Source organism: Tasmannia lanceolata, unplaced genomic scaffold (genome assembly GCF_043159265.1).
Source record: "Tasmannia lanceolata isolate RefF3 unplaced genomic scaffold, GAP_Taslan_0.1 ptg000037l, whole genome shotgun sequence".
NCBI classification, from domain to species: domain Eukaryota; kingdom Viridiplantae; phylum Streptophyta; class Magnoliopsida; order Canellales; family Winteraceae; genus Tasmannia; species Tasmannia lanceolata.
This window is the reverse complement of record NW_027518714.1, coordinates 22,377,272-22,405,000: the sequence shown is the minus strand read 5'-3', so window position 1 is coordinate 22,405,000 and position 27,729 is coordinate 22,377,272. Positions and strand designations below refer to the sequence as shown.

Sequence of the window (27,729 nt, the reverse complement as noted above, 5' to 3'; positions counted from 1 at the left end):
AAATTCTCCTTGCGGAGGAAGGAGAGGGCGAAGGTGTAAAACCACCAGAGAGGTCTTTCTGGGCTAAATATGTGAGTAATTCTTATGCACATATTAATCATTTCTCTATTTCACCCCTTGCTACACACTGGGCATGACTCCCTTTTTAGTAGTTCGTGTGTCTGTTGTCTGTAGATTTGTCTCAGTTAATTTGCTTTTCAATTCATCATTATTATCAATTATACACATTAAGAACCTCCTTTCTCTGTGTTTCGATTTTTAGTGGATGTATGCAATCCCTCTCGGCCTCATTGTCATGAATGCCATGACACAAGCGATGAACATGCCCGAGGAACAGGCGGCTGGGCAGCCAGGTTCCCAAGCAGGGCAGCCGGTAACACAGCGTGCACCAAACCCTGCTGTACGAAGAAGATGAAAGGTTTGTTCAATTACGTGAAATCTCTCTCTCCAGGAGTGTTTCGTTTTTTTTTACCAGATTATTTATTCTGTAGATTGTATATATGACCAAAACTCCCCTTTTAACAAATTGACACCAGCAAACCTTAAGCCTTTTGAATTTTGACCACAAACCCGATTTCACCTGTTAGAAATATAAATCGACTCAACATTTTTGGGGTGGTTTTTTAATCTATTTGATTAGAAATTGGAGATATTTTAGTAATTTTCCATTTCAGAGTCATTTTATTGGTTATATATTTACTTCGTAATTATAATAGCTACAAAAGTAAAAGTGTCACCCATCGGTTCGCTGAGCCAGACCAATGTTAGGCCCTACAAGGACAGAATTACAAACCAAAAAACCTCCTACATTGGACAATCATAAGTTCACAACCCTCCTATTTGGAGAGCATTTTATATTTCATCTTCTAACTTACTGAGCCATCCGTACAACATAAATGCTGATGGGATTCGCTCGATGGAGAAGATTTTTGGGAAATGGCCTTTTATACAACAAGTGAATGGTTTGGGCACCATGTAATTTTTCTCTACTTGAATTGCTACTGAACTGACTTTCATTTTATGTGGTTCAGGAATATCATATGTTCCCTAGATCTAATCAACCAAGTGGAGGAAAATCAAAACAAGGTATTTGGATGATATTTCGTTACTGAATATTTGCATCCCCACTGTAAGGATTCGATTTTGTTCTACCAGGGTTTCTTTACCAGAGACAGAACATACTGTTAAGAGTCCTTACAAACTTGACATGGCAGCTGGAGCTTGTATTTGATCTACAGTGATCTACATTTTTTCAGATGCTTGGGATCCTTAAATTCTCTTAGTTTTGTTTTTCTTCTTCTTTGGTCCTGGTTCGTGACACGTCTTCCTACCACAGCTTGCCCAATATAACACACCCTGCAATATACAATGGGAAATGTTATCAGCACTACTGTATTTTGATGAGGGGCACTCCTCACTTTATTAAAAGTACGGTATGGCCCGCACCATAGGATGATCCAAACCGTCCATTAGATGGGCCAAGGCCTAAGTAGGTTGTGCCCCAAAAATTGTTTCCATAGGCTGATCCTAACCCTCCGATCTGAATGTTAGAGGGTTGATACTAACCCTGTATAGATCGGAGGGTTAGGATCAACCTATGGAAATGATTCTTCCTCATCTAATGGACGGTTTGGATCATCCTATGGTGCGGGCCATACCGTACTTTTAATAAAGTGAGTAGTGCCCTCATCAAAATACAGTAGTGCTGATTACACTTCCCTTGTACAATATAGGATCTATTGATCTCAGGGCTTATGTGCATTCGTCCTCTGCAATATAATGTAGGAAAAGACACATGGTGGTGGAAATGCGGCGAACAAGAGCAGAAATATCATTTCCAATGATAAAAATGCATTCAAAACGAGTTTAGAATCACTTCACTTGAGTCTTTTTCTTTCTTTTTTAAGTTTTATTGCTTAAAGGACAAGTTCCGAGTGTCTCTATTGATAAAATGTGGCTAAAAATCTGGATACAAAAAAACTATACTCAAAATCAGATTTGACCTTTTCACTTGACACTAGCTTCCTGGATTTTGTTTCCTGTTTTTTAGACTTCACCCTTCATCTCCAAGACAATGCTAGCCATTAATTCCAAGGTTCAGGGTCCCTATGAAATATCTTTTGAACCATAACTATTTTCCTTCGTGGGTTTTTCTTTCATACCAAATTGCACGGACCCTGTTGTATTATGGGTTGGGGTCAGGTCGAACTTTTGCCGAAATAAGAATTGGAATCAGCCCGAACGCAACCTGATAATATTCCCAAAAATTGACCCGAGCTGTATATTACTAACCCAAATTTTTCTGAACATATCAGGCGGCCAGTCGGCCACGAATAGAATGGGCCTGGCCTCTTTGCAGTCTTTAAATAATTGCAGAGTTTCTTTATCAACAAAGGGGATGGCTATTTTTCTACACTAGTTCAGTTTTTTGAGAGATCATCAAATAGGGGAATGATGAAGATGAAATCAGAGAGAAGAATGAGTAAATCAAATATGAAGAAGATTGGTTCTAAGATCAATGGTGAAACTCCAGCTTTTAGATCCTACTGAAAGGGGGGAGGGTAAAATCAAGCTCTTTGATCTTATAAAACACTAGATAACCCCTGTGATCTTTGGTCCCATCCTGTACAGACATCCCATGGTAAGATAAATAACCAAAAAAAAATAAAAAATCAACTGCTTAGCTTTTCACGGCATATTCCACAAAGAAAGCTTTATAAATGGATCTGATTCCAGATGTGTTCTCAACAGCATTTGGCCAGACTTATAATTGCCGTTTGGATCAATGGAGAACTGATAAATGAGGCAGAAGTGAGGCCCTGTAACCATCTTTTATGGGTACTCGTAGACTTTTCAGCACTAAATTCTTACCTGATGAAGGTTCACAGCTCAACCAGTGGTAGAGGAAAAGAGACCCAGCAAAAACCTGCAATTTGCCAACACCCAATACACTAACAACAGAGTTGGGGTAGGCCCTACAGATGAGAAGTTAAAAATTTGTCCAGGAAATGCCTGCACCTCACCTAATGGCTGAAATTTTGGCATATGATACAAGTAACTCACGATAGTAAAAAAAAAATAGAAACAAGGAACAAAAATCAAAAGCATATCCCAACTCCCTGTTGTTTTTTATATGAGCACTATTTTAACTTCTGTTGCCTGTTCAGCAAATGAAAAAGGTGCAAAATAATGATACGGGCGCCAAATATCAAACATGTGCAGATATCAACCTCCCATAATATAATCCGAAAAAAGGAAAGAATTTATAATTATAGATGAAAAAATAATTAGCTGGAATCTGAGGCATTGTCTCTTTGGTTTGGAGAAGGAAAAGGCCCTTTCATCTTCAGATCAGTAGTAGGTTGGTGGTGTTGCTGTTGTTGTTGTTGATGCTGAGAACGGATTTGCAGCTGTTGAAGTTGTTGGGCAGCTAAAAGAGTGTGCATCGCATTATTGTTGTGGGGGTAGAACTGTTGATTGGCCCCGAAGGATGATCCAAAATTCATCATCTGTCCACCATTGGAAACTGCTTGCCCAGTAATCAATTTCAGACGCTGGACTTCCTCTCTTAATGCGTCATTTAGAGCTACCACAACAGGGAGAAAACAAGCGCATTAGATTATATAATATATTATATATGTATGAAATCTCATTGGGCAAGTAAGGGCCTCTTTAGATACCTAATCTACAAATGGGGCATTAAGAGTTCTTTGGAAGCCATTAACACTACCATTTCTAAAAGTATTATAATCATTACTGGCAAATAAAAATAATCACATTTAATTTCAAAATCATTTTCATATAATAATTTTTAGAGGGATTCAAGAAGGCCCTAAATCATTTTTATATTTAACTTCAATTGAGCTGTTTGAGCACTCAGGTTAAAACACACAAGGAATTTGGTCAGGTGGAGATGTGAAGTTACATGGCAAGCTACTCTTATATGTTGATGCTTGGTTCAATCCTATGTGCATATATTATGATAGAGGACCATGTAACTTGGACAAGGAGAGGCTTGTCAATGTCATAAGAATGCTGTAACAATCACCTTAGAACATCCTGCACACTTGACATTTATTCAATAAAATATTTATCATGACGTATATTATGATATAAATATTGTTTCGTATGAGGATAAATTATATATATAAGAGAGAAAAACCTTAGACAGAAACACGTTATAATCTTTATTTTATTAAAGAAAAATACGTTAGAGACATAATGAGTATACAATACAAAAGGCAAAAGAACCAATATCCATTTTTGCCTTTTGTCATATTATACGTTAGAGACATAATAAGTATACAATACGTTATAAGTAGCCGACTCCCTTGCAAATTTTGCTTGTGACAATAATGGTAATAGCATGTTCTATCAATGGAGAGACCTCCCTAGATCAGCTAGGGGTGCTATGAGGCGTGATTTTCTAGGTATTCCTAGCATTCGAATTATGTAGGTTTTTTTTTTTCTGTTTCTAGGGTTTGAGGTAAGGTGCTATGTCCCCGTGTATTTTTTTTTTCATTCATCAATAAAATGTAAGGCGCTGGCCAAAAACAAAACAAAAAGACGCCAAGAGGCGTGTTGAAGCCAAAAAAAATAAAAATATATCCATCTTAATATATTCGTCAAGTGTGCCTTCCAACATGATAAATTCTGGAATAAAACCATTGTTACATATACATACCTTGATCTTAATGCACTGATGATGGAAAAAGCCACAGTTCCAAACATTTAAAAGCTGGAGTATGAATGGTTAAGGGATAAGTTGCTTAAGGTCCATTTCTTTCAACGTAAAAATGGAAGTAAAATTTGTTTTATGTTCATTTTTACAACATAAAACAAATTTTACGTCCAGTTTTATGTTGAAAGAAACGGACGGAGCCTTAATGTTAAATCTTTACATGTTTATTTTATTTTGGTTCCTCTTTATTCTCAAATCTTTTGTTCTTTTAAAAAAGATGTAACTATTTCCATACATAGTCAAATAATAAATGATGTGATATTGTTTTTGCTGATTACGTAACACATGCACATCATTATGATTATATTTTGCATATTTGGTGATTGTGTTAAATACTGTATCCATATTTACCGCTAACCCATAGTATGAATGATTAAGGGATAAGTTGCTTAAGCTGTGTTTCTTTTGACGTAAAAATGGAAGTAAAATTTGTTTTATGCACATTTTTACAAAATAAAACAAATTTTAAGTCCAGTTTACGTTGAAAGAAACAGAGCCTTAATGTTAAATCTTTACATGTTTATTTTATTTTGGTTCCTCTTTATTCTCAAATCTTTTGTTCTTTTAAAAAAGAAGTAATTATTTCCATACCTAGTCAAATAATAAATGATGTGATATTGTTTTTGCTGATAACGGCATAACGCAACACATGCACGTCATTATGATTATATTTTGCATATTTGGTGATTGTGTTAAATACTGTATCCATATTTACCGCTAACCCAGAGTATGAATGATTAAGGGATAAGTTGCTTAAGCTCCGTTTCTTTCGACGTAAAAATGGAAGTAAAATTTGTTTTATGTTCATTTTTACAACACAAAACAAATTTTACGTCCAGTTTTACGTTGAAAGAAACGGAGCCTTAATGTTAAATCTTTACAGGTTTATTTTATTTTGGTTCCTCTTTATTCTCAAATCTTTTGTTCTTTTAAAAAAGATGTAACTATTTCCATACCTAGTCAAATAATAAATGATGTGATATTGTTTTTGCTGATTACGCAAAACATGCACATCATTATGACTATATTTTGCATGTTTGGTGATTGTGTTAAATACTGTATCCATATTTACCGCTAACCCAGAGTATGAATGATTAAGGGATAAGTTGCTTAAGCTCTGTTTCTTTCGACGTAAAAATGGAAGTAAAATTTGTTTTATGCACATTTTTACAACATAAAACAAATTTTAAGTCCAGTTTTACGTTGAAAGAAACGGAGCCTTAATGTTAAATCTTTACATGTTTATTTTATTTTGGTTCCTCTTTATTCTCAAAGCTTTTTTTCTTTTAAAAAAGATGTAATTATTTCCATACCTAGTCAAATAATAAATGATGTGATATTGTTTTTGCTGATTACGCAACACATGCACATCATTATGATTATATTTTGCATATTTGGTGATTGTGTTAAATACTGTATAAATATTTACCGCTAACCCAGAGTATGAATGATTAAGGGATAAGTTGCTTAAGCTCCGTTTCTTTCGACGTAAAAATGGAAGTAAAATTTGTTTTATGTTCATTTTTACAACACAAAACAAATTTTACGTCCAGTTTTACGTTGAAAGAAACGGAGCTTTAATGTTAAATCTTTACAGGTTTATTTTATTTTGGTTCCTCTTTATTCTCAAATCTTTTGTTCTTTTAAAAAAGATGTAACTATTTCCATACCTAGTCAAATAATAAATGATGTGATATCGCTTTTGCTGATTACGCAACACATGCACATCATTATGGCTATATTTTGCATATTTGGTGATTGTGTTAAATACTGAATCCATATTTACCGCTAACCTATTTCTTCATAATCTTGAAATCGGTTCCAAAGTTTGACCTGGGTGAGCCAATTAAAAATTGATGCAAAAAAACTGATGACTAAAATAAGAAATAAAAGTAAAAAATGGGATAAGAAAAATAGAGAGAACAGTAGATGTGATCCGGGTTTTTTTATTTTTTTTTGAATGGCAAAGATGTGGCCTAAGGTTAGATTTTAAGGAGAATCCAAAAGGACAAAAAAGTGGTGTATGGATGCATTTGTCAACTTTTCAAGCAGGAATGATTTTCTATTAGTGTAAGAGATGTGAAAGGAGTGCTTACAAACTAGGCCCAGTTGGAAAGAAGATAAGAAAAAATCATGTAGAAAATCGGAAAAAAGTTTTTCCACTTTCCATAAACTTGGCAGAGTTGATAGAAATTTGGCAACTTAATCATCAACAGATCCAACACAGCCAAGTTTTGCAGGGTTTTTTGGGAGTCTATGAAAAGAAGCCAAGAAAAAATCATGTGGAAAATCGGAAATAAGTTTTTCCGCCTTCCGAGAACTTGGCAGTTGATGGAAATTTGGCAACTTGATCATCAACAGATCAACACTGCCAAGTTTTGCAGGTTTTTTTTGGGAGTTCATGCCTGATTGCCTGCAAAATTAGCATATAAGGGTTCAAAGTACAAGTCCTGTCTTCTCATGTAATTTGTTAACCATTCACATTAAAAACACACGCTTGCATATTAAACTGTCAATCTATTAGAAGTCAACCACATCTGCTTGAGATGAATCTCTAAAATGGAAAGATGTATAGTCATTCCAGCAAGAATCTACAGTAACTTCTTACTGATGAATATGTTTTATTACTGCTAATAGATAACACAAAAGCACTCCAACAGAAAAATCACAGTATGCAAAAATATTTGAAACCTTACCATCTTGCAGGTGAACCTGCTGATCCATGGTCTGCAATCGTAATTTCAGTTCATTGTTTTCGGCAGTCAATCCATTTGTATCTCTCTGTACATGATAAGCCAATTTAGAAAATACAGTTTAAAACATATTCCAGATGGTCAATAATCTAAGTCCAGTTCTCTTAGGAAACTGAGAGCGCAAAAACACAAAGACAAAAAGTTTCAGGTTGCAACATCTGTGGTGACCTATGTCACAAATATCTCTGCCATTTTCAAACTATCGCGTTTTTATCGTGACATTTTGATAAAACGACAAAATTCCAAAGTAATCCCAAGATTTAAAAAATATAGCGATATTTTCATTTTTATCATAAAAAATCACCATAATATCGTGATATTATGCTGATATTTTTATTTTATATTTTTCCTTAAATTTATATATTTATATATTTTTTAAATATTTTTATTTTTATCATTTTTCCCGATATAAACCCGAAAAAAAATAAAAATATTTATATATTATATCTTGACATTTTCCCTTGCCGAGAAATTCCTGAGAACGATATTTGTGACATAGGTGGTGACCAATAATGGTTGCAAGTACCTATAAAGTTTCTAAATTATTGAATCCTATACTAAGTATGCATTCTTAATATGGTAAATATGATGCATAGGGGAGCAAAATACCTGTAGCATGGCCAATTGGGCAGACAATGTGGTGGCTTCTGTTTGCAGGGTCTGCACTTTCCGCTCAAGCTCTGCTATGTATCGCATCTTCCTTTCCTTTGACCTTGCAGCTGATTGCCTATTTGCCCAGATCCTATCATACGACATAAAAGAATTACCAATGTGGCAATGTGATATAGATGTAGTGGAGAAAAAATATGGCATTATAACATATCAATAAAGAGCAACATTTCCTTATAACTTTTATAATCAACTTGAAGCAGGACTATAAATAACCTGGGCTTAGTTGTGAAGTTTACAGCCAGATGCCAGTGGAAATCAGCGACAGAATGCAAACCAGATACCAGATGTCCACATCAGCTAGTACAAAACCATCTCTTGTAGTATAACTTGAAACAACATATAATTCACACATATCTATAAATCCAGGTTTATCATAAGGGTCCCTATCACAAGGGCCCTTTAAGCTTTAAGCATACTGTGGAGTGACACAGTGAGTCTCATTGTTTCCACGTGATAAGCCATATTCATAAGGTCTGCCCAAAACAGGGAAAATCTCCGTGTGCACATGATGCAACTGAGTAAGGTTTTCCTAGTCGTGAAAGGGAGGCTTTGCCGACCACTTTTCAAAAACAAATGTAACCAAAACCTCCTTTAGGAGTATTCCTTCTAGCAGTGAAGTGAGGGCCCTCGGAAAGGGACCGAACGCAACGACTAAACCCGAGGGGGCCGCACCAGGCTGGAGTAGGAAAACCACATGATGCAATTGTGTAAGGTTTTCCTAGTCGAAATTAACTGAAGTGCATAAACCTATCGATCATTGCCTTAAATAGATCGATGCCCTGAGAGATATTAGGCTTCATCAGAGACCAACATTTTAGCCAATTAAGCTCACTTTATAGTTTCACCGATCTTGGAAGATGCTTTGTGCCTTTTTTGGCTTATATGGCTATACTATTTATTTGTTGTTTGTCATTGTTCATTGATTCTTGAGAATTTTTCAAGTTGAATATAGCTAATAAAACAGATAACAAATTCTTAAACTATAGGCAGTCTTAGTCATGTTCATCACCCTGTTTAAGCATTTCTGGAACTCATCACCGGAATTTGGCAGGTTAATTCAGTCTAAGCTTGTACAAATACGATTGTAAAAAAAAAGGTAGTACAAATATTTGTACCACTATCAGGAGATGCTTTTGGTTGTGAAATACCAAAGCCCTTGGTTTCTGTCACCAGCATTTAGAAATATGTTTATATTATCTCTCTCTCTCTCTCAATATATACACACACACACACAGATATATATGGATTTTCCAAGGTGGCAATTCTCAGGTTGAATTTGGTCATACTGCCTACACAAAATTTCTTTTGGCCATTCCAAACAAAAAACAGTCTCTGGTTGAATTTGGATTATGTGGCAACAAAAGAGCTAATATTTTGTATATTTTGCTTCACAGCAATTTGAAAGGAATTTGTAAAACACAGAACGCTAGTGTCTTTAATGACATCCTTGCAGACCTCAGACAGGATAAGGGGCAATGAGGTTTCCACAATAATAAAACACACAAATGATTCAAAGGCATTGTTTCAAGCTCGTTACATCAAAGGACTGGACAGGTTCTTTCCAAACTTATATGGCTATGAGCAAATTGATCGATATATGGATGACCTCTCCTCAGCAGTAGAGTCAATCTTCAACATGCTGGACATGGTGCAGTGTTCTCTAGTGAGGAGGTAAGGCAGGCTTTCCATTTGTCGGGACGACCATGCAAGTGCACAAATGGGAACGAGTATGAGATGTGGTCTAAGCCATCTGGGATGGCATGAAGCTATTTGATGTGGTCTAAGCCATTGTGGGCATTTTGCTACCTTGGTTTTGAAGTTATGCTTATTGTACTATGTGATGAACATACATTATTATTAATTAACATTAAATCAAAAATGATATTATTCAATTACAACTTAAGTACTTTTTTTTTTTGAGACGGAAATAAAAAAGATATATTAAAGAAAGAACCGAGGTGGTCCTTGAAGATTACAAACGGAAAATAAAGCCAACAGAATCAAGGTGGTAGATGATCAAACCACTCCAAACCCAACCTAAACACACACACCCTAGCTAGAGAATCTGCTTCAGAATTTGCAGACCTCCTTACATGTTTAAACACAATGGAAGAGCCATGAACAAGATCTGAAATCTCCTCAAAAAAGGATAGGAATCTCCACAGGGGGACCGCCACACCCAAAAGCCAGCGAATAACATTTGAAGAATCTCCTTCCACTATAACCTTGTCATACAAAGCACTATCCAGGTACTTGAGACAGCAATAAGCCGCCCTCACCTCCGCCTCATTTGGATCAGCAACTACAATGGGACCCGAGTACGCCCATAGAACTTCACCCTGAGAATCTCTGCATAAACCCCCAATCCCTGCATCACCAGGGTTGCCTAAAGACGATCCATCAAAATTCAATTTTAACAACCTAGCTTGAGGGGCTTTCCAAGATTGACTAATTTTGACTTTGCTAACCCCTTCTTTGCAAGTAATCTGCCAACCTTCCCATAGATCGAAAGCGGAAACAAAACGAAACAGAGACGGACTTTTAGCCCAAGAAATGATAGCAGGAATAATCTTGATGTACAGCCAGTAAGAAGATTTTGCCTCCCCATCAAACACTCTAGAGTTCCTTTCTTTCCAAATTGTCCACCAAGTAGCCAAAAGACAAATCTTCCACAGCACCTTACCCTTCCTTTTCCATGGACACCAATCCCAACTCTTAATAAAATCAGAAATAGAGCTAGGGAAAACCCAACACACACCAAAGCGAGAGATGATAAGGCCCCAGATCTCTCTAGCAACTTTACAGTGAATGAACAGATGATCAATAGACTCTCCATCAGATAAACATAAAGGACAATGATCCACCAGCCACATCCCTCTCTTTCTCAGGAAGTCAATTGTCTAGATACGGCCACAACATACAGCCCACCCAAAGAAAGACACCCTCGGCGGACAATAGAACTTCCACATCCTCGAAGATAACGGCACCACGTCACTCGGCACTAGATGGTGGTAAAAAGATTTGACTGAAAAGAACCCAGATGAACACCAAACCCACACACGACTATCAGCCCCACTCCTCGTAATATAACACCCTTCAATCAAAACCAACATATGCTGAATTGAATCCAGCTCTCTATCGAAAAAACCCCTTCTAAACTTAGGATTCCAAACCACTTTCGAGTTGACCCTTTCAAAACACTCCTCCACCCAAGCCTCCTTCTGAGAAGAAACCAAAAATAAGTCAGGGAAAAGCACCTTGAGAGAATCAGCCGAACACCAAGGGTCTAACCAAAAGCGAATTCGGTCACCCACATAAACTTTGAAACGAATGCCTTTGCTAAACATATGATCCACCTTCAAAATATCCCGCCAAACTGTCAAACCTTTATACTTACATTCATCAGCAGAACACCATTTCCCCTCCCTCAGACCGTACTTACTTCCAATCACTTTCACCCACAAAGAAGATTGTTCCATCCCAAACCTCCAAAGCCACTTTCCCAAAAGAGCATTATTAAAACCTTTAACTCTCCTGATTCCCAACCCTCCATTTTTTATCGGTAAACAAACTGAACTCCATTTTACCAGAGGAATCCCTCCAGCCGAACTTGAACCTCCCCACAGAAATCTTCTTTGAATTTGTTCTATTCTCAATATCACACTCGCCGGACACTTGAACAAGGAAAGAAAATATATCGGAATATTCGATAAAACTGCCTTGATAAGAACCAGCCTACCTCCTTTAGAGACCAAATTTCGTTTCCACGAATCTAATCTCCTCTCAATTCTGTGAACAATTGGATTCCACAACTGCTTATTCGGTCTTCCCACCCCCAAAGGTAGGCCAAGATACGACGCAGGCAAAGACTCCAAGGCACACACCAGAATGCTCGCAAAAACAGAAGCTTCAGACGAAGATACATTAATCGCATATAATCTAGATTTCGAAAAATTAGACCTTTGGCCCGAAACCATCTCATAGCACCTTAAAACCGCTTTAAGATTCAAAATCTGAGAAACCATGGGGGCACAGAAAAGAATAGTGTCGTCTGCAAACTGTAATAGCGAAACCTCCACTCTATTACTACCAATTAAGAAACCTTCAAAAAGACCCATCCCACTCCCTTTTTTTATTAATCTGCTAAGGGTCTCCGCAACAATCACAAAGAGAAAAGGAGATAAGGGATCCCCCTGCCTCGGCCCCCTTGAAGATTTGAAAAAACTTTTATTGGACCCATTAATAAGAATAGAGAACCATGCTGAAGAGACACAATTCCTAATCCACCTTCTCCACCGCTCACCAAAGCCCATCCTCCCAAGAATATAATCCAAAGAGGCCAAGTCCACCCGATCATAAGCTTTTTCCATATCTAGTTTACACAGAACCCCACCTTCGCCACTCCTGTAAGAGTCAATAGCTTCATTTGCAATAAGAGAACAATCTAATATTTGTCTTTTACTTACAAAGGCACTCTGACTATCCGAGATTATTGAAGAAAGGACCAATTTAAGTCGATCCGCCAAAACTTTAGCCAATACTTTATAAAGACACCCAACTAAAAAAAATTTCGGACGAAATTCCGACACCTTCGACGCCCCCTCCACCTTTGGAATTAAGGATATGAAAGTTGCACCAGTGCCTCTATCAAGAACCAGCCCTTCGAAGAACTCTTTGAAGAACCTCAATAAATCAGATTTAATAAAGTCCCAACACGCTTGAAAAAAAGCAAGACAAAAACCATCGGGGCCAGGCGCTTTGTCTCTAGCTAGTGAGAACAGACCCTTCTTAATTTCCTCTTCAGAGAAGGGAGCTTCCAGACTAGTAACCTTCTCCAAGCTTAAACTATCAAAAGGAACCTCTTGAGGAATGGGACGAAGAACTCCATCAGAAGAGTACAAGGACTTAAAAAAATCAAGAATCTCCGCCGAAATCACCTCCTTATTAGAAACCCTAACCCCATCCACTACCAACGATTCGATTCTATTCCTCCTCCTACGAGCACTAGCCATAGCATGAAAATAAGCCGAGTTTTTGTCACCCTCTACAAGCCACTTTACTCTGGATTTTTTACGCCAAGTTATTTGTTCATGAAGAAGCAACCCTTTATGCTCTTGATTCACCCTACCAAGCTCCTCCCAATCCTCTTCCGAAGACAAACCACACTCCCCTAAAGCATTCAACTCTAGCATTCGATTCTCCAACCACCGCTTCCTTCCATGATTGAGCTCCTTCCTCTCCTTTACCCAATCTTTCAACTTCTTCTTCGCACATCTCAATTTGTTACCAATGACTACATCAGCCGGGCCTTCCGATTGACAAGAGGACCACCAACTGCCTAATCTTTCCTCCATTTGAGGAAAATCCAACCAAGCAATCTCGAATCTAAAAGGAGAAGGACCCCAAGATTCCAATCTTGGATCTAAAAGGATAGGACAAAATGAGCAGAAACCGAATGAGCCAACACTTTCTGAGAAAACCTCCAAAACATTATCCAGCCACTCCCCAGAAATCAAAAATCTATCAAGCCTACTTCTACTCTGCCCTCTAACCCATGTAAAAGAAGCATCAGACAAAGGAAGGTCCAACAGCTCATTGTCCGAAATGAAATCAAAGAAAGCCCTCATATTTTGACTAACTCTCTGACACCCCATTCTATCACCTACTTCCTTGATTTCATTGAAATCACCCCCAATACACCAAGGGTGGGGACACAACTCTTTAACCTTTACCAACTCCTCCCAAAATAAACTTTTTTCTACACAAAGAAGAGGACCATAGACTCCGGAGAAGAGCCAATTTGAATTATCTTCCACCTTTCGAAGAGACACTGATAAAGAAAACTCTCCAGGCCACACTTCCTTGTTACTCCACTTGACATTATCCCAAGCTAGCAAAATGCCTCCAGAAGCCCCCTTTGAGGCTAAGAAAACAAAATCCCACTCTTTTTTAAAACCCATACTTCTCACATCAAATCTACTAATGGACACCATCTTCGTTTCCTGAATACAGACCAAATCTGGATTCCATAATTTAACCATTTCTTTCACCTGAATTCTTTTTTCCTGAGAGCCCAACCCATTTATATTCCATGATATAATCTTCATAATATCACTTTGTTATTGGTGATCTTCCCCATCCTAACACTGGATACTCTCCCTTTCTTCTTCACACAGGACCCCTTCCCGCAAGACCCCGAGTCATAGTCAATATTTGATTTTAACCTGAGCAATTCCCTTTCCTTCCTCCTTGAACTAGCCTCTGAGGATTTATTTGAACAAGTGTTACTTCCGACTTCTCTTAATTCCGCAACCTTAATTTCAGATCTGTACTCATCCTCAGGACCCGCAAAAATCAAGCCCAAGTTCTTACTTACTCGCAAAGTATGATCAGCCATGAAATCAGACACGTCCTTCTGAGATCCCATCCACAGTTCATTACCTTGAATTCCCTCAAACTGCAAAGAAGCCAAAGACAAAAGGGACGAGGCCATCTTACTACAGTAACTCAGATTAAGATCAGGATAGAATCTCCCGACAGTTATCTAGACTAAAAACCGGAAAGGAGACTCCCTATGAGGCCCAGTAATACAACTCGCCAGACCAAAAGAACCACTAAGGTCAATCAATACCTTGTTGGGACCACAAGACCAGAGAAAACAAGAACCACACCAACTTAACATAGAATCCTTCCACTCTAAAGAGCCCCTCCCCAGCCAAAACATCACGAGATGACCACCTCTCCAAAATACCACAATCCGAAAAGGAACCGGCCTCCCAATCTACCTCCTTCTCCCATTCTTCCTCAACATCCAGACGAGATACAATCCCACTCACAAGAATTATGTCATGAAGACTCTCCTGCTCCGAAAACCCCATTAATAAAGAAGAAGAAAAACTTTCAAGATTATCTACTCCAAAGACATAAACCAGGGACTCTTCTCCTGGAGAGCAAAAGAAAGACTCCCCAAGTCTGCCAAGAGTACTAATCTGATGTGGGCTCACTTCATCTTCTATATCTTTGGGATTCTGATACTCAGGCTTAAAAGCACCCTCCTTACCAGCCCAAGCCCAAGGCCCAAATGAAGGACCAGCAAAAAAAGAGGCCCGGGACTTCCCAGCATCTTCAACGTCACCGATTGAAAATAGATGCGGGCCCACTTCCACTAAATCTTCCAGCAAATCTCTAGAATTATCCTTTCGTTTACTTCTCCTCGGAGATAACGCAGAGCAAATATCGAAAAAACTATTAAAAAATGATGCGGGTCCCACCACTGAAGAGGCCTGACTAGAAAGACCACAAATGCTTCGTCATCTATACCCTTCTGGAGAATCAGAATTTTGAAATTCGAAATGGCAGCCATCTGTAACTGTGCTATCATGCACCCCATGCAGTGCAGGATAAGCCAGAAGGCTATCGTACGCCTGCTCCGCCGTCCCTTCCGCCCAACCCAAGACATCCTGCTCCTTCTCCAAGGACTGAAAAACTTCTACCGCATCACACTCCTCCCCTTCAATTAAAAGAGAGTCCTCTACCTCTACAACCCTCTCCAACCTAGATTCCACAGAATTTTCAAACCCTTCCATAGAGCTCTCTTCTCCTACAACTCTCTTTTTTTGTGCAAGAACCCACCTAATAGCTCCATCGAGAGAAACTTGAATCGAAATTTCATTACCCAGAGCCCCGACTGAAATAACCGAAATACGCGCCGCATCATAGCCATTCCCGGAACAACAGGAAGGATCGAAACTCACAACCTTTCCGATTTTTTCCCCGATTCTTCGAAAATTGTCCTCGCACCAAGCTTCATGCGGGACTCCTGAAATACTCCACCAACTAGGGCTTCCTTCCTTAGGAAATTTTGCATCCCACATCCTTAAATCAACAAAAGGGGAATTAACTGCAATCTTCCAAGACAACATTAGCTGAGATCTGTTTATCCCCATTGGAATGGTAATCAGAACCTCCAACTCTGCAATCTTATAAACCACAACCTCCACCGCTACGTTGCTCTTGCGAGAAAGCCAGAGCTCCAGGGCCCCCAAATCCTCAGACCACCCCTCTCTAATCTTCCCCCATAAACCCAAATCAACATTGCTTATGGATTTAAGAGGAACCATCTCAATATTAAAAGCCATTCCTTCCGCCACCGTAAGTACTTTTCTGTTGAGGAAAAATCTTATGAACATTATAGGCACCCTCAAATATGCAACCAAATCCCAGGATAATAAACCCTTAGTCAAGATCAGAAAGTCAGACACTACCAGTGTGATAGATTATTACTAAAACTGTATATAAAACCGCACGTTAATACACCAACACCATTAAGGAAAATAGTTGCGAGCTTAATAAACTGTGTGTGACGAAATAAAGGTATGCCCTAATATAAAACTATTTGGAAAACAAGAGCAAGCAATTTTGACGAATTCTAAGCATGCATTAACACTTAAATTTTATGGTATTGTGGATTAAAAATACATTGTTGGGGTAAAATCTGACATCCAATGGGAGGCAGACACATGGCACAGGAGATTCAAAGGCTGGTCGGTGTATTAACGTGTAGGATACAGGGTGATTTCATAGCCCCTTCCATAAGCCCTAAAAACCAAACTCAGCAGCAGGATAAACTTGGAAACTGAGATTGCAGGGAACTAGCACAATCAAAGAAGACTCCGTAAAAGACAACTTTCCATGGCTGCCCAAGACTCCATTCTATAAAAGGGGACAAGACTTCGAGGTATAAATGGAGACCAAACTTCAAGGTACACATCCCATAAGTCACTTTCATTACTCTTCCTCTTAGAAGCAGGAATCTTCCCTCATGGATGCCGCTCCCGTCCTAGAACTGCGATTTGGCGCTTTTTAAATCCAAAGAGACGGAAACAGTTCACATGACGCTCCCAACTTGCTCATATTACTCCATCAGCCCCACCATCACCAACTTCCTCGCATCAAACTCCTCTAACTCTTCAAATTGCTTCATTGGATCAAGCACAAAAGCATCTTCAGAAGGCACGAGGAAAGTGGGCACGAAAATGAAGATGGTTAGAGATTACTGTTTTTTGACGTACTTAAATTTAGAAAGATGTATGATGATTGGAAATTACTATTTTTTGATGTACTTGAATTTTAAAAGATATATAAAGAAAATATTGCATACACGCTCCCATGGTGCTCCCAAACTTATTCTTCTAGACCCCCACGTTTCCCCGTCCCCCACTCCCATCAAAAAGTTCCCCTCACTAAGTCAAACTCTGGCCCTCCTTTCCGACGTGTTTTCTATGAGAGTAGGTCATCTTCAGGAGCCAACTCAGCATTGTACCACTTTCGCGAGTCAGTCCAGATTTCAGCCGTAACAAATTGGCGTTGTACTTGTGAAGGAAGAAAAGAAGATTTGAGCATGGCATCCAGGAAGAGCAATCGCAGCACTCACCATGATTCGTATTTCGAGTCCGAAGCAAGATCCACCTCTAAGCACGGTTCCCAAAACCAGCCTCAACCCATTGACGTCTGACCTGCAACCCAGCCTCACGATGCCGTAGCCATGGTTTTAAATTTCGACCGAAATCCGAAATTTCGGATACCGGTGGGGACCGAAACAAAAATTTTCCGAAATTCAATTTTTCGCCATTTACCAAATTTCGGATTTTGGTCCGAAGTCCGAAATTTCGGTTTAATGACATTATTTATTAAAAAAAAAAGTTTTACAAAATTTCGGCTGAAATTTCGGAATTTCGAAATTTGGGTCCGGAATTTGGAACCAAATTACCAAATTTCGGTTTTCGGTGGGGTCCGAAATGGTTACCGAAACCGAAATTTTAAACCATGGTCGTAGCAACTGTGGGGCAAGATTAACGATTTAGCCAGGAAGGTCATAAATCTAACCGACCGATCATAAGGCTAACCGAGAAGGAAGGCAGAAGACCTATAGAACAGGATGACTTAGTTCGAGAGAGAAACAGCCAGGTGCCCTCCAGAAGAAACGCTTACGCCGAAAGGAGAAACGACCAGGTGCCCTCCAGATAGGAAGGCACATCCAATCAGACCATGTCCCAAGTCCCGGCCAGCCTACCCAAACTAGTCGTGCCACGGAACAAAACTCGAAGAACGTCGATGTCCACAGGCAAATCGAAGAGATGAACCAAATATCGGCTAGACGATGAAAGAGAATATTGTGGATGAACTGCATTTTACAAACGAACCGCCTTTCATTAAGGAGATTATAGTGGCTTCGCTACCTTGGGAATTCAAAATGCTCATATCGACCAGTACGACGACACAACAAATCCCGACGACCACTTGGAGAACTTTAAGGCGGTGATGCTATTGCACGGAGCCCCTGATAGGATCATGTGTTGAGCCTTCCCAGCCACACTGAAAAGGGCTGCCAGAGTTTGGTACTCGAAACTCCGAACTAGATCTATCAGCTCGTTCGACCAACCCAGTCGTCAATTCGTGGGCCACTTCATCAGCAACCAGTGTCACCAAAACACCTCGACTGTCCTAATGGCAATCAAACAGAAGGACGAGTCGCTGAGAGATTACACCAAACGCTTCAATAACGAAGCGTTGGAGGTGCAAAACTTAGACTAGTAGGTGGTTGTGGCTGCCCGCGATAATTAACAACATGAAGGCCTCGAGGTTCAATTTTTCGATGTCCAAAAGACCACCCCAAACCCTAGTCCAGAGAAATACATTAATGCCAAGGGGACTATGCCGGCTCGAAGGGAGACAAAATATCGGCGAGAGGATGAAAGAGAATATTATGGATGAACTGCATTTCACAAACGAACCGCCCTTCATTAAGGAGATTATAGTGGCTTCGCTACCTTGGGAATTCAAAATGCTCATATCGACCAGTACGACGACACGACAGATCCCGACGACCACTAGGAGAACTTTAAGGCGGTGATGCTATTGCACGGAGCCCCTAATAGGATTATGTGTTGAGCCTTCCCAGCCACACTGAAAAGGGCCGCCAGAGTTTGGTACTCGAAACTCCGACCTGGATCTATCAGCTCGTTCGACCAACTCAGTCGTCAATTCGTGGACCACTTCATCAGCTGCAAGCGTCACCAGAACACCTCGACCGTCCAAATGGCAATCAAACAGAAGGACGAGTCGCTGAGAGATTACACCAATCGCTTCAATAACGAAGCGTTGGAGGTGCAGAACTTAGACTAGTAGGTGGTTGTGGCCGCCCGGGATAATTAATGACATGAAGGCCTCAAGGTTCAATTTTTTGATGTCCAAAAGACCACCCCAAACCCTGGTCGAGAGAAATACATTAATGCCGAGGGGACTATGTCGGCTCGAAGGGAGACAAATGGAAGCTTACCTAGCAACAAGCGAAGGAACCGGAAGTAGCCCATGTCCACGACTGACCTAAACAAACAGCCATGAAGTGAAGAGAGGGCCTCTGGTCGTAACCGAAGTCCACCTTGGAGATTCGAGAGATACACTACGCTCAACACTTCAAGGACAAATATTCTTATGGAGATCAGAAGCCAAGAATACGTCTAACGGCCTGAGAAGTTGAAGTCTAACGGCAAAGAGCGGGATCAGAGCAACTACTTCAGATTCCACCACGACCATGGGCAGGACACCGACGATTGCAACCATCTAAAGAAGGAGGTCGAGGGGCTAATCGGATGAGGCTTCCTCAGCAGGTTTGTATAAGGTCGAACTCGTCCAAGAGATGAGGAACAACCTATGCGATCTCCAGAGAGGAGAGACCATCATTAGTAACCTCCTGTTGGGGTCATCCACACCTTAACGGGTGGCCTAACGGCATGAAATGCCACTTAATATGGAAGGAAGGCCTACGCCCAACAGGTCGGATCCATATACGGACCAAACAAAAAGCGAAGACCGACCAAGATGATTTCCTTCTCAAATGAAGATAGGGGTGCAATTCGGGACGGGTTGAGGCCAACCCGAACCCAACCTGAGGAACCATTTACTCAACCCAAACCGATCCGACCCGATTTCCAAACCGAGGTTCAATCTAACCTGACCCGAGAAACCCTTTTTTCAATCTGAACCCAGCCCAACCTGAGTTTTTAAGCTTACCAAAGAAAATTGATAAAAAATGTCGAGTTTCACTCCGGTCTGGTTGTCCAAGCCCTCAACCCGGGTTGGGAAAACTCAACCCGAACCCGAACCCGACCGAACTCAACCCAACCCGCCTTTTTTTCAGGTTGAACCCGACCTGAGTTGCACCTCTAGATGAAGATCTAGAGGGTGTCCAAACACTGCACAGCGATGCAGTGTTGGTGGCAATGACAATAGCCAGCTTCAAGGCCAGAAGGATCCTAATCAACAGCAACTCGGCAGACATCTCTGCTACGAGACATTCGAAAAAAATTAAGCTGGTGACAGATCGGCCAAAGCCCATGGACTCGCCTTTGTATGGGTTTTTTGGAGATGCAGTGAAAGTTGAGGGGTCAAGAGAGTTACCACTCACAGCAGGGACAGCACCTCATCAGATGACGGTAATGATGAACTTCCTAATCGTCAGAGTACCCCCAGCATACAATGCGATTTTAGGACGACCTGGAATGAATGCGCTAAAAGCCATTGTCTCCATCGACCATACGAAGATGAAATTCCTTATGTGCAATGATGTAGGGAAGGTGCGTGGTGGCCAGGCAGCAACCCGTACCTGCTATGTAGCCGCATTGAAAGGAAAGGCCAAGTCTAAGGAAGCTCTGCCAATCGAAACCCTGAATCTAAGAGACAAAGCCTGAGTCACAAGGGGGGAGCCCGAAGAAGACCTGTCCCATGTGTCCTTATTCGAATGAAATGATGATCAACCTTCAGCTTGGGTGTCTATTGCAAGAGGCTTAGGATGAATATTGTGAACTTCCTAAGAGTCAATGCAGATGTCTTCATCTGGTCGGCAGCCTACGTGACGGAGATTGACGCCAACATGAGCACGCACAAGTTGAATTTTGGCCCAAGTCATAAGCTGGTCGAGCAGAAGAAAAGAAACTTCGCCCCGGGCAGACAACAACACAGAAAAGAACAGGTGGACAAACTCCTTCAAGCCGGCTTCATACGAGAGATTGACTAACTAGAATGGTGGCGAACATGATGATGGTAAAAAAAAGCCTAATGGGAAGTGGAGAATTTGCATCGACTTCATTGGCCTCAATAAGGCCTGCCTGAAGGATTTTAGCCACTGCCACTGATAGATCTCCTAATCAACGCCACTAACCAAATAAGGATGCATGAAGCCAACATGCCAAAGACTGCATTCATCACCGACTAAGGCCTATATTGCTACCGGGTCATGCCTTTTGCCATGAAGAATGCGGGAGGGACCTACTGGAGCCTCGTGAATAAGTTGTTCATGGACAGATCGGCAAAAATATGTAGGTCTATGTAGACGACATGTTAGACGAGCATGAAGACTTACCTGGATGAAACCTTTAGAATCCTGCAAAGGTACAAGATGAATTTTTTTTATTTTTTTTGAATGGTAAAATTCATTAAAAAAGACCGAGATGGTCAGAGAATACAGATAATAAATAAACAATACAACTCAAGAAAAAAACCCTCAAGGGGGGAGAAAATCAAATTTCTCCAAAGTCTCCAAACCAACCCCCCTCCTTGAGAATCCACCTCTTCATTTGCAGACCTCATGGTTGAACACAACATGAGAATCTCCGATAATATCTAGGATCTCATTAAAAAAGTCGGCTAACCTCCACGGAAACTTATGAGAACCCGATAACCTAGGAAGCACGGGTACTCTCCCGGGGCTCCCGCACCCACACCCGACACGTATGGGGTGCGGGTACGTCCGGGTACGTACCCCATTGTTTTAAAAAAAAATGCGTGTCGGGTGCGCACCTCGCGTACCCGACACGTCCTGCTGCTTCTCTTTCCTCTCCTGCTGCTTCTCTTTCCTCTCCTGTACTTCTATCTACTTGTAAATGTCTTTACTATTTTATTGTCCATTTACTTAAGATTTACATGTAAATAATGGAATACCCCCCTTTTGGATTTATTAAAAATAGTTTCAACACCCAAATCTAAAAGGAAAAAAAGTCAACTCTCCAGTTCTAGTACAAAATTCAAAGAAAAAGGGTCGGGTCAAAATTTTAACTTTCTTAACTTCCAAACGGTGGGGTATTTTTCAAATTTTAAAAATTCATAAAATCTATTTTGTCCAAACATTATTAAATCCCAAAAGTCCGGTAAAAAAATCTCATAATTTGGTCTCTAAAAATTATTCATCTTGTCAAGCACTGGTCAACACACTGGTGACAGACTTTTTTTCTAATGAATGATGTATTGATGCCTCATGTTATGAAATATGGAACTTAATCACTTATGAAATGAAGAGTAATATTAGAATTTTTCATTTTGGTGATGTTATTGTTATTTGATTGCTCTACAATTTATTTATTTTATTTTTATAAATATATAATAAAATATTAAAATATATTATTATATTCGGCGTACCCGAACGTACCCGCACCCTGTTTTTTTGGCAAATCACGTACCCACGTACCCGTGTCGTGTCGTACCCGTACCCGTGCTTCATAGCCGATAACCATCGGATAACATTAATAGAATCACCTTCCACTACAACATTATTAAGATATTCCCCTTCAAGAAGCTTTATTCCTTGATGAGCAGCCCGCACTTCCGCCTCGTTCGAATCGGCAATCCCAACCTCTCCTCGAAAAACTATCTTCAGGCACCCAACGAGACAAATCCGAGCCATACTTACTAGCAAAAACTCTCACCCAAAGAGCACTCTCTTCTTCTCCGAACCTCCACAACCACTTGCCTAACAAAGACTGATTCACTATCCGAACTCTTCTAATACCCAACTGATGCAGTCCAAAAATCTGGACGCTCTTCGTTGCACAGCAGCGGATGCAAGATTGATAAAATAAATGAAAAAGGGGCCCTTCAAACACCGTCGTAGGGAATAGAATACTTCGATCACCGTCGAAGGGGATGTGATTTACTTCGATCCCGTCGAAGTCGAGTTTCTCAGAGCGAAACTAGAAAATACTCCTGCAGGTGCTAATCCAAGCAGCCAAAAGTTCTCAAAAGAACTCAAAAGCCTAAAGGCAAATTTCATTCAATAATCCAAAGTCCATTATAATGCTCACATAACATATATTTATAGAAAAGAAACCCTAAAAACTAACTTCATACCCAAGTAACTAATCATAGCCATCCATCTAAAATAACATAAATAAAACCTAAAACTTGACTGAAACTTACCTAAAATAGTAATCCCGTAATAGACACTTACTACATCCTAAAATTACCTATAACTTAGCCAAATCAAGTCCAAATCACGTAATCTTGGGCTGTTTAGATCGGTAATCAAAAAACCTTTGTAAAAATACCAAAATTAGGCCAAAAGAACAAGATTTCATGCCCTAAAAAATACTACAAATAAAATAACGAAAATACAAATTAAAAAATAAGAAACTTGTTCCACGCCAACGCACCGAACTATTCTTGGTGATTTCCGTCCGCATCATACTCCCCTGGTTCAAAAAAACTCGTCCTCGAGTTTTAAAGTACTGAAGAACATTCATCAATTGAAACTGTTGAAGATCAAATCTCGCTTCATAATCCCGAAGAGAAAAATATAATCTATCTTGAACTTGAACCAGCTTGAATTCATTAATATTCACCGTAGGTTTCAGTACAACATCCAATAAAAACGGATCAATATAATTTGATGAAGAAATTGATATAATATTTTTAACGTTCACCCATCTCTTCAATCTCCAATAGTTCATCTAATATACTATCAGATATAATTTCTTTTGTTTCTCCATTAAAGATTTCGTAAGGCGCATCAATTATTGCTTCGAGTGATTCACTAATGACGTCGTCGCCATCAAAAATAAATTGCTCATCATCTGAACTTTTAGAAATAATCAAATATCCATCTTCCGAATATTCATCATGAATTGGTGGTGAGTCCCAATTTATGATGTCTTCCTCTAGGTAATAATAAAACGATTTTAAGTGTGGTGTTACCTCCCAATCTTGGAATTCAGAAACTCTTCTATGAAGTGACCGAAGATACCTTGTAGCCATCGCGAATCCATGTAAACGTCGCTACCAAATTTCTTCAACCCAAGGAAGATCTTGTGCTCTGATACCAACTGAAGCAGTCCAAAAATATGGACGCTCTTCGTTGCACAGCAGCGGATGCAAGATTGATAATATAAATGAAAAAGGGGCCCTCTGAAGACCGTCGTGGGGAATAGAATACTTCGATTACCGTCGAAGGGGATGTGATTTACTTCAATCTCGTCGAAGTCGAGTTTCTCAGAGCGAAACTAGAAAATACTCCTGCATGTGCTAAACCAAGCAACCAAAAGTTCTCAAAAGAACTCAAAAGCCTAAAGGCAAATTTCATTCAATAATCCAAAATCCATTGCAATGCTCACATAGCATATATTTATAGAAAAGAAACCATAAAAACTAACTTCATACCCAAGCAACTAATCATAGCCATCCATCTAAAATAACATAAATAAAACCTAAAACTTGACTAAAACTTACCTAAAATAGTAATCTCGTAATAGACACTTACTATATCCTAAAATTGCCAATAACTTAGCCAAATCAAGTCCAAATCGCGTAATTTGGGCTCTTTAGATAGGTAATCGAAATTCTTTCTAAAATTACCAAAATCAGGCCAAAAGAACAAGATTTGATGCTCTAAAAAAATACTACAAATAAAATGACGAAAATAAAAATTAAAAAATAAGAAACTTGTTCCACGCCAACGAACCGAACTATTCTTGGTGATTTCCATCTGCATCACCAACCCACCTGCTTTGATCGGCATACAAACATTTTTCCACCCCACTAACGAAATACCCTTCTTCTTCTCAGCCCCCCCCCCCCCCCCCAAAGAAATCTTCGTTGAATCTGTTCAATTCTCTCGAAATACTCACCTTGCATCTAAAAACCGACAACTGGTAAACCGGAATGCTTGCTAATACGGCCTTAATCAAAGTAAATCGCCCACCCCGAGAGACAAGGTTCCTCTTCCGAGTATCTAATCTCCGCTCCACCCTCTCAACAATTGGCACCCAACTGGCAATATTAGGTCTCCCAAAACCCAATGGTAACCCCAAATAAGATGAGGGGAAGTAATCAAGCTTGCAGCCTACGATGCCCGCCAAACCAAGAGACAACTCATGATCCATATTAACACCATACAACTTAGACTTATGGAAACTAACACGCCGGCCAGAAATCAATTCGTATCAACGAATAATAGCTTTAAGATAAAGAACCGACTCGACCTCCGGCGAACAAAAAAGCAATGTATCCTCCGCAAATTGAAGATGAGTAACCTCCACCTCTCTTTACCCAACATAGAAACCTTGAATAAGCTTAGCAGCACTCCCTTTAGCAATCAATCCATTGAGAGTTTCCACAACCATAACAAAGATAAATGGGGACAGGGGATCACCTTCCCTAAGCCCCCTCGATGATTTAAAATATCCAAAAGGAGCGCCATTAATCAAAATAGAAAACCATGGAGAAGAAATGCACTTCGCCATCCAACCTCTCCACTTCCCCTCAAAACCCATTCTACCCATCACATAATCGAGGTAATGCCACTCCACCCGATCATATGCTTTTTCCATATCCAGTTTGCATACTACACCACTCCTTCCACATTTAGCATAATAGTCAATGGTCTCATTAGCTATAAGGGAACAGTCAAGAATTTGCCTCTTACTGACGAACGCAGACTGGTAATTTGAGATAATGAGGGGCATCACCAACTTTAACCTAGAAACCAGAATCTTTGCCAGAAGCTTGTAAAGGCACCCGACGAGACTAATAGGACGATACTCTCCAATAGATGAGGCACCCTTAATCTTCGGAATGAGCGCAATGAAAGTCGAACAAGTTCCAAGATCAAGCTCCAAACCACTAAAAAATTCACGAAAAAATCTCATGACATCCCCCTTCACATAATCCCAACAAAACTGAAAGAAAGCCATACAAAAACCATCCAGTCCAGGAGCTTTGTCTCCCACCATAGAAGACAAACCCTTTTCAACCTCCTCCTCCGTAAACGGCCTTTCAAAATTATTAGCATCCTCCACCATCAAACTGTTAAAATTTACACCTTCCGGAATAATACACCCTTCCTTCTCCGAGGAATATAACTTTATATAAAAATCAACAACCTCCTGCTTAATAACCCCCTTCTCATCACATCTAACCCCATTGACATTCAAAGAATGAATCCAATTACCCCTCCTTCTTGCACTCGCGACACTATGGAAAAAAGCCGTGTTTTTATCACCCTCTTTGACCCATCTGGATCTAGACTTTTGTCTCCATGTGATTTCCTCATGCAAAATTAAACTATTAAATTCCTCCTTACATTTACCGAACTCTAACACCTCTGTTAAAGTATAAAAGATAAATAACGCCTTTCTCCACTAGCTTAAGCTTTTGGAGAAGTTGGTAAGTTAACATGGTATCAGAGCCAAAGGTCTCGAGTTCAAACCTCCCGGATAGCAAAAATCCACATGCGATGGTCGGCCGAAAGTGTGACCACATGTGCCACGTGTTTGCCAAGTGGGTCACACGTGCGGGGGAGTGTTAAAGTATAAAAGATAAATAACGCCTTTCTCCAATAGCTTAAGCTTTTGGAGAAGTTGGTAAGTTAACAACCTCCTCATCGCTGCACTATTCACAATGATTTTAAGTTTCACCTCCCTGATTTTTTCACGAAGCCATACCATTCTAGCTTCGGAAGCTTTAATGTTCTCCACTTTCCATTCTTTTAATTTTTTTCTTAACATATCTTAATTTAGCCCCAATAACCACATCCGACAAGCCTGATGCACAACACTCTCCCCACCAACCTCCTAGCTTCTCCGTCATCATTGGAATCATGAGCCAAGCAATCTCAAATTGGAATGGAGAAGGCTCCCATGACTCCATTTGAGGATCAAGAATTCCAGAGCAGTGATCCGAAACCGAATGATCAATAGCAATTTGTCTCGCGCCTCGAAACAAATCCAACCACCTACGACAAAACAGAAACCTATCAATCCTGCTTTTGCAACTCCCTCGTTCCCAACTGAACTCCTACCCTACAAGAATTAAGTCAACCAATTCCCAATCCGCAATGAATTTTCAAAATCTTTTCATATTGCTATTGGGCCTAGTGCAACAAACCCGTTCACCCACCCATCTAATCTCATTGAAATCTCCCTCCACACACCAAGGAAAAACCCACCTACCCCTAACACTGTCCAGCTCCTCCCAAAACAACTTCTTCTCCCCCCTCAACACCGGCCCATAAACCCATAAAAAATCTTTACATCTTTCTTTCGAATATCACTTAATACTACAGATACAAAAAAGACTCCTACCCAGGACTCCACCACTTCGAACTTGTTCCCATCCCATGCTATCAGAATACCACCCAACGCTCCAACCGCATCAAGAGAACAAAAATCCCAATGCATAGGTACACACGAACCATTCAAGACAAATCAGTCAATCCCAGACAACTTGGTTTCCTGAATA

The 27,729-nt window shown here is 40.0% G+C and overlaps 2 protein-coding genes across 3 annotated transcripts in view; one reads left to right on the top strand and one right to left on the bottom strand.

Moving 5' to 3' along the window:
* Positions 1-1,296, top strand: part of LOC143862273 (ER membrane protein complex subunit-like protein) — an 18,095-nt gene extending 16,799 nt beyond the window's left edge. Inside the window, exons 7-9 of the mRNA XM_077373283.1 lie at positions 1-71; positions 263-418; positions 1,032-1,296. The exon at positions 1-71 is cut by the window's left edge and continues 20 nt beyond it. Of these exons, the coding sequence (XP_077229398.1) occupies positions 1-71; positions 263-415 (224 nt within the window). The 3' untranslated portion in view covers positions 416-418; positions 1,032-1,296. The remainder of the gene's footprint in view (positions 72-262; positions 419-1,031) is intronic.
* A 1,811-nt stretch (positions 1,297-3,107) lies between these two features.
* Positions 3,108-27,729, bottom strand: part of LOC143860935 (Basic-leucine zipper (bZIP) transcription factor family protein) — a 29,772-nt gene continuing 5,150 nt past the window's right edge. For both annotated transcript variants that reach the window (XM_077371796.1, XM_077371795.1), the window contains 3 exons: positions 8,104-8,236; positions 7,438-7,522; positions 3,108-3,586 (listed from right to left, as the gene is read on the bottom strand). In XM_077371796.1, the coding sequence (XP_077227911.1) occupies positions 3,288-3,586; positions 7,438-7,522; positions 8,104-8,236 (517 nt within the window). In that variant the 3' untranslated portion in view covers positions 3,108-3,287. The remainder of the gene's footprint in view (positions 3,587-7,437; positions 7,523-8,103; positions 8,237-27,729) is intronic.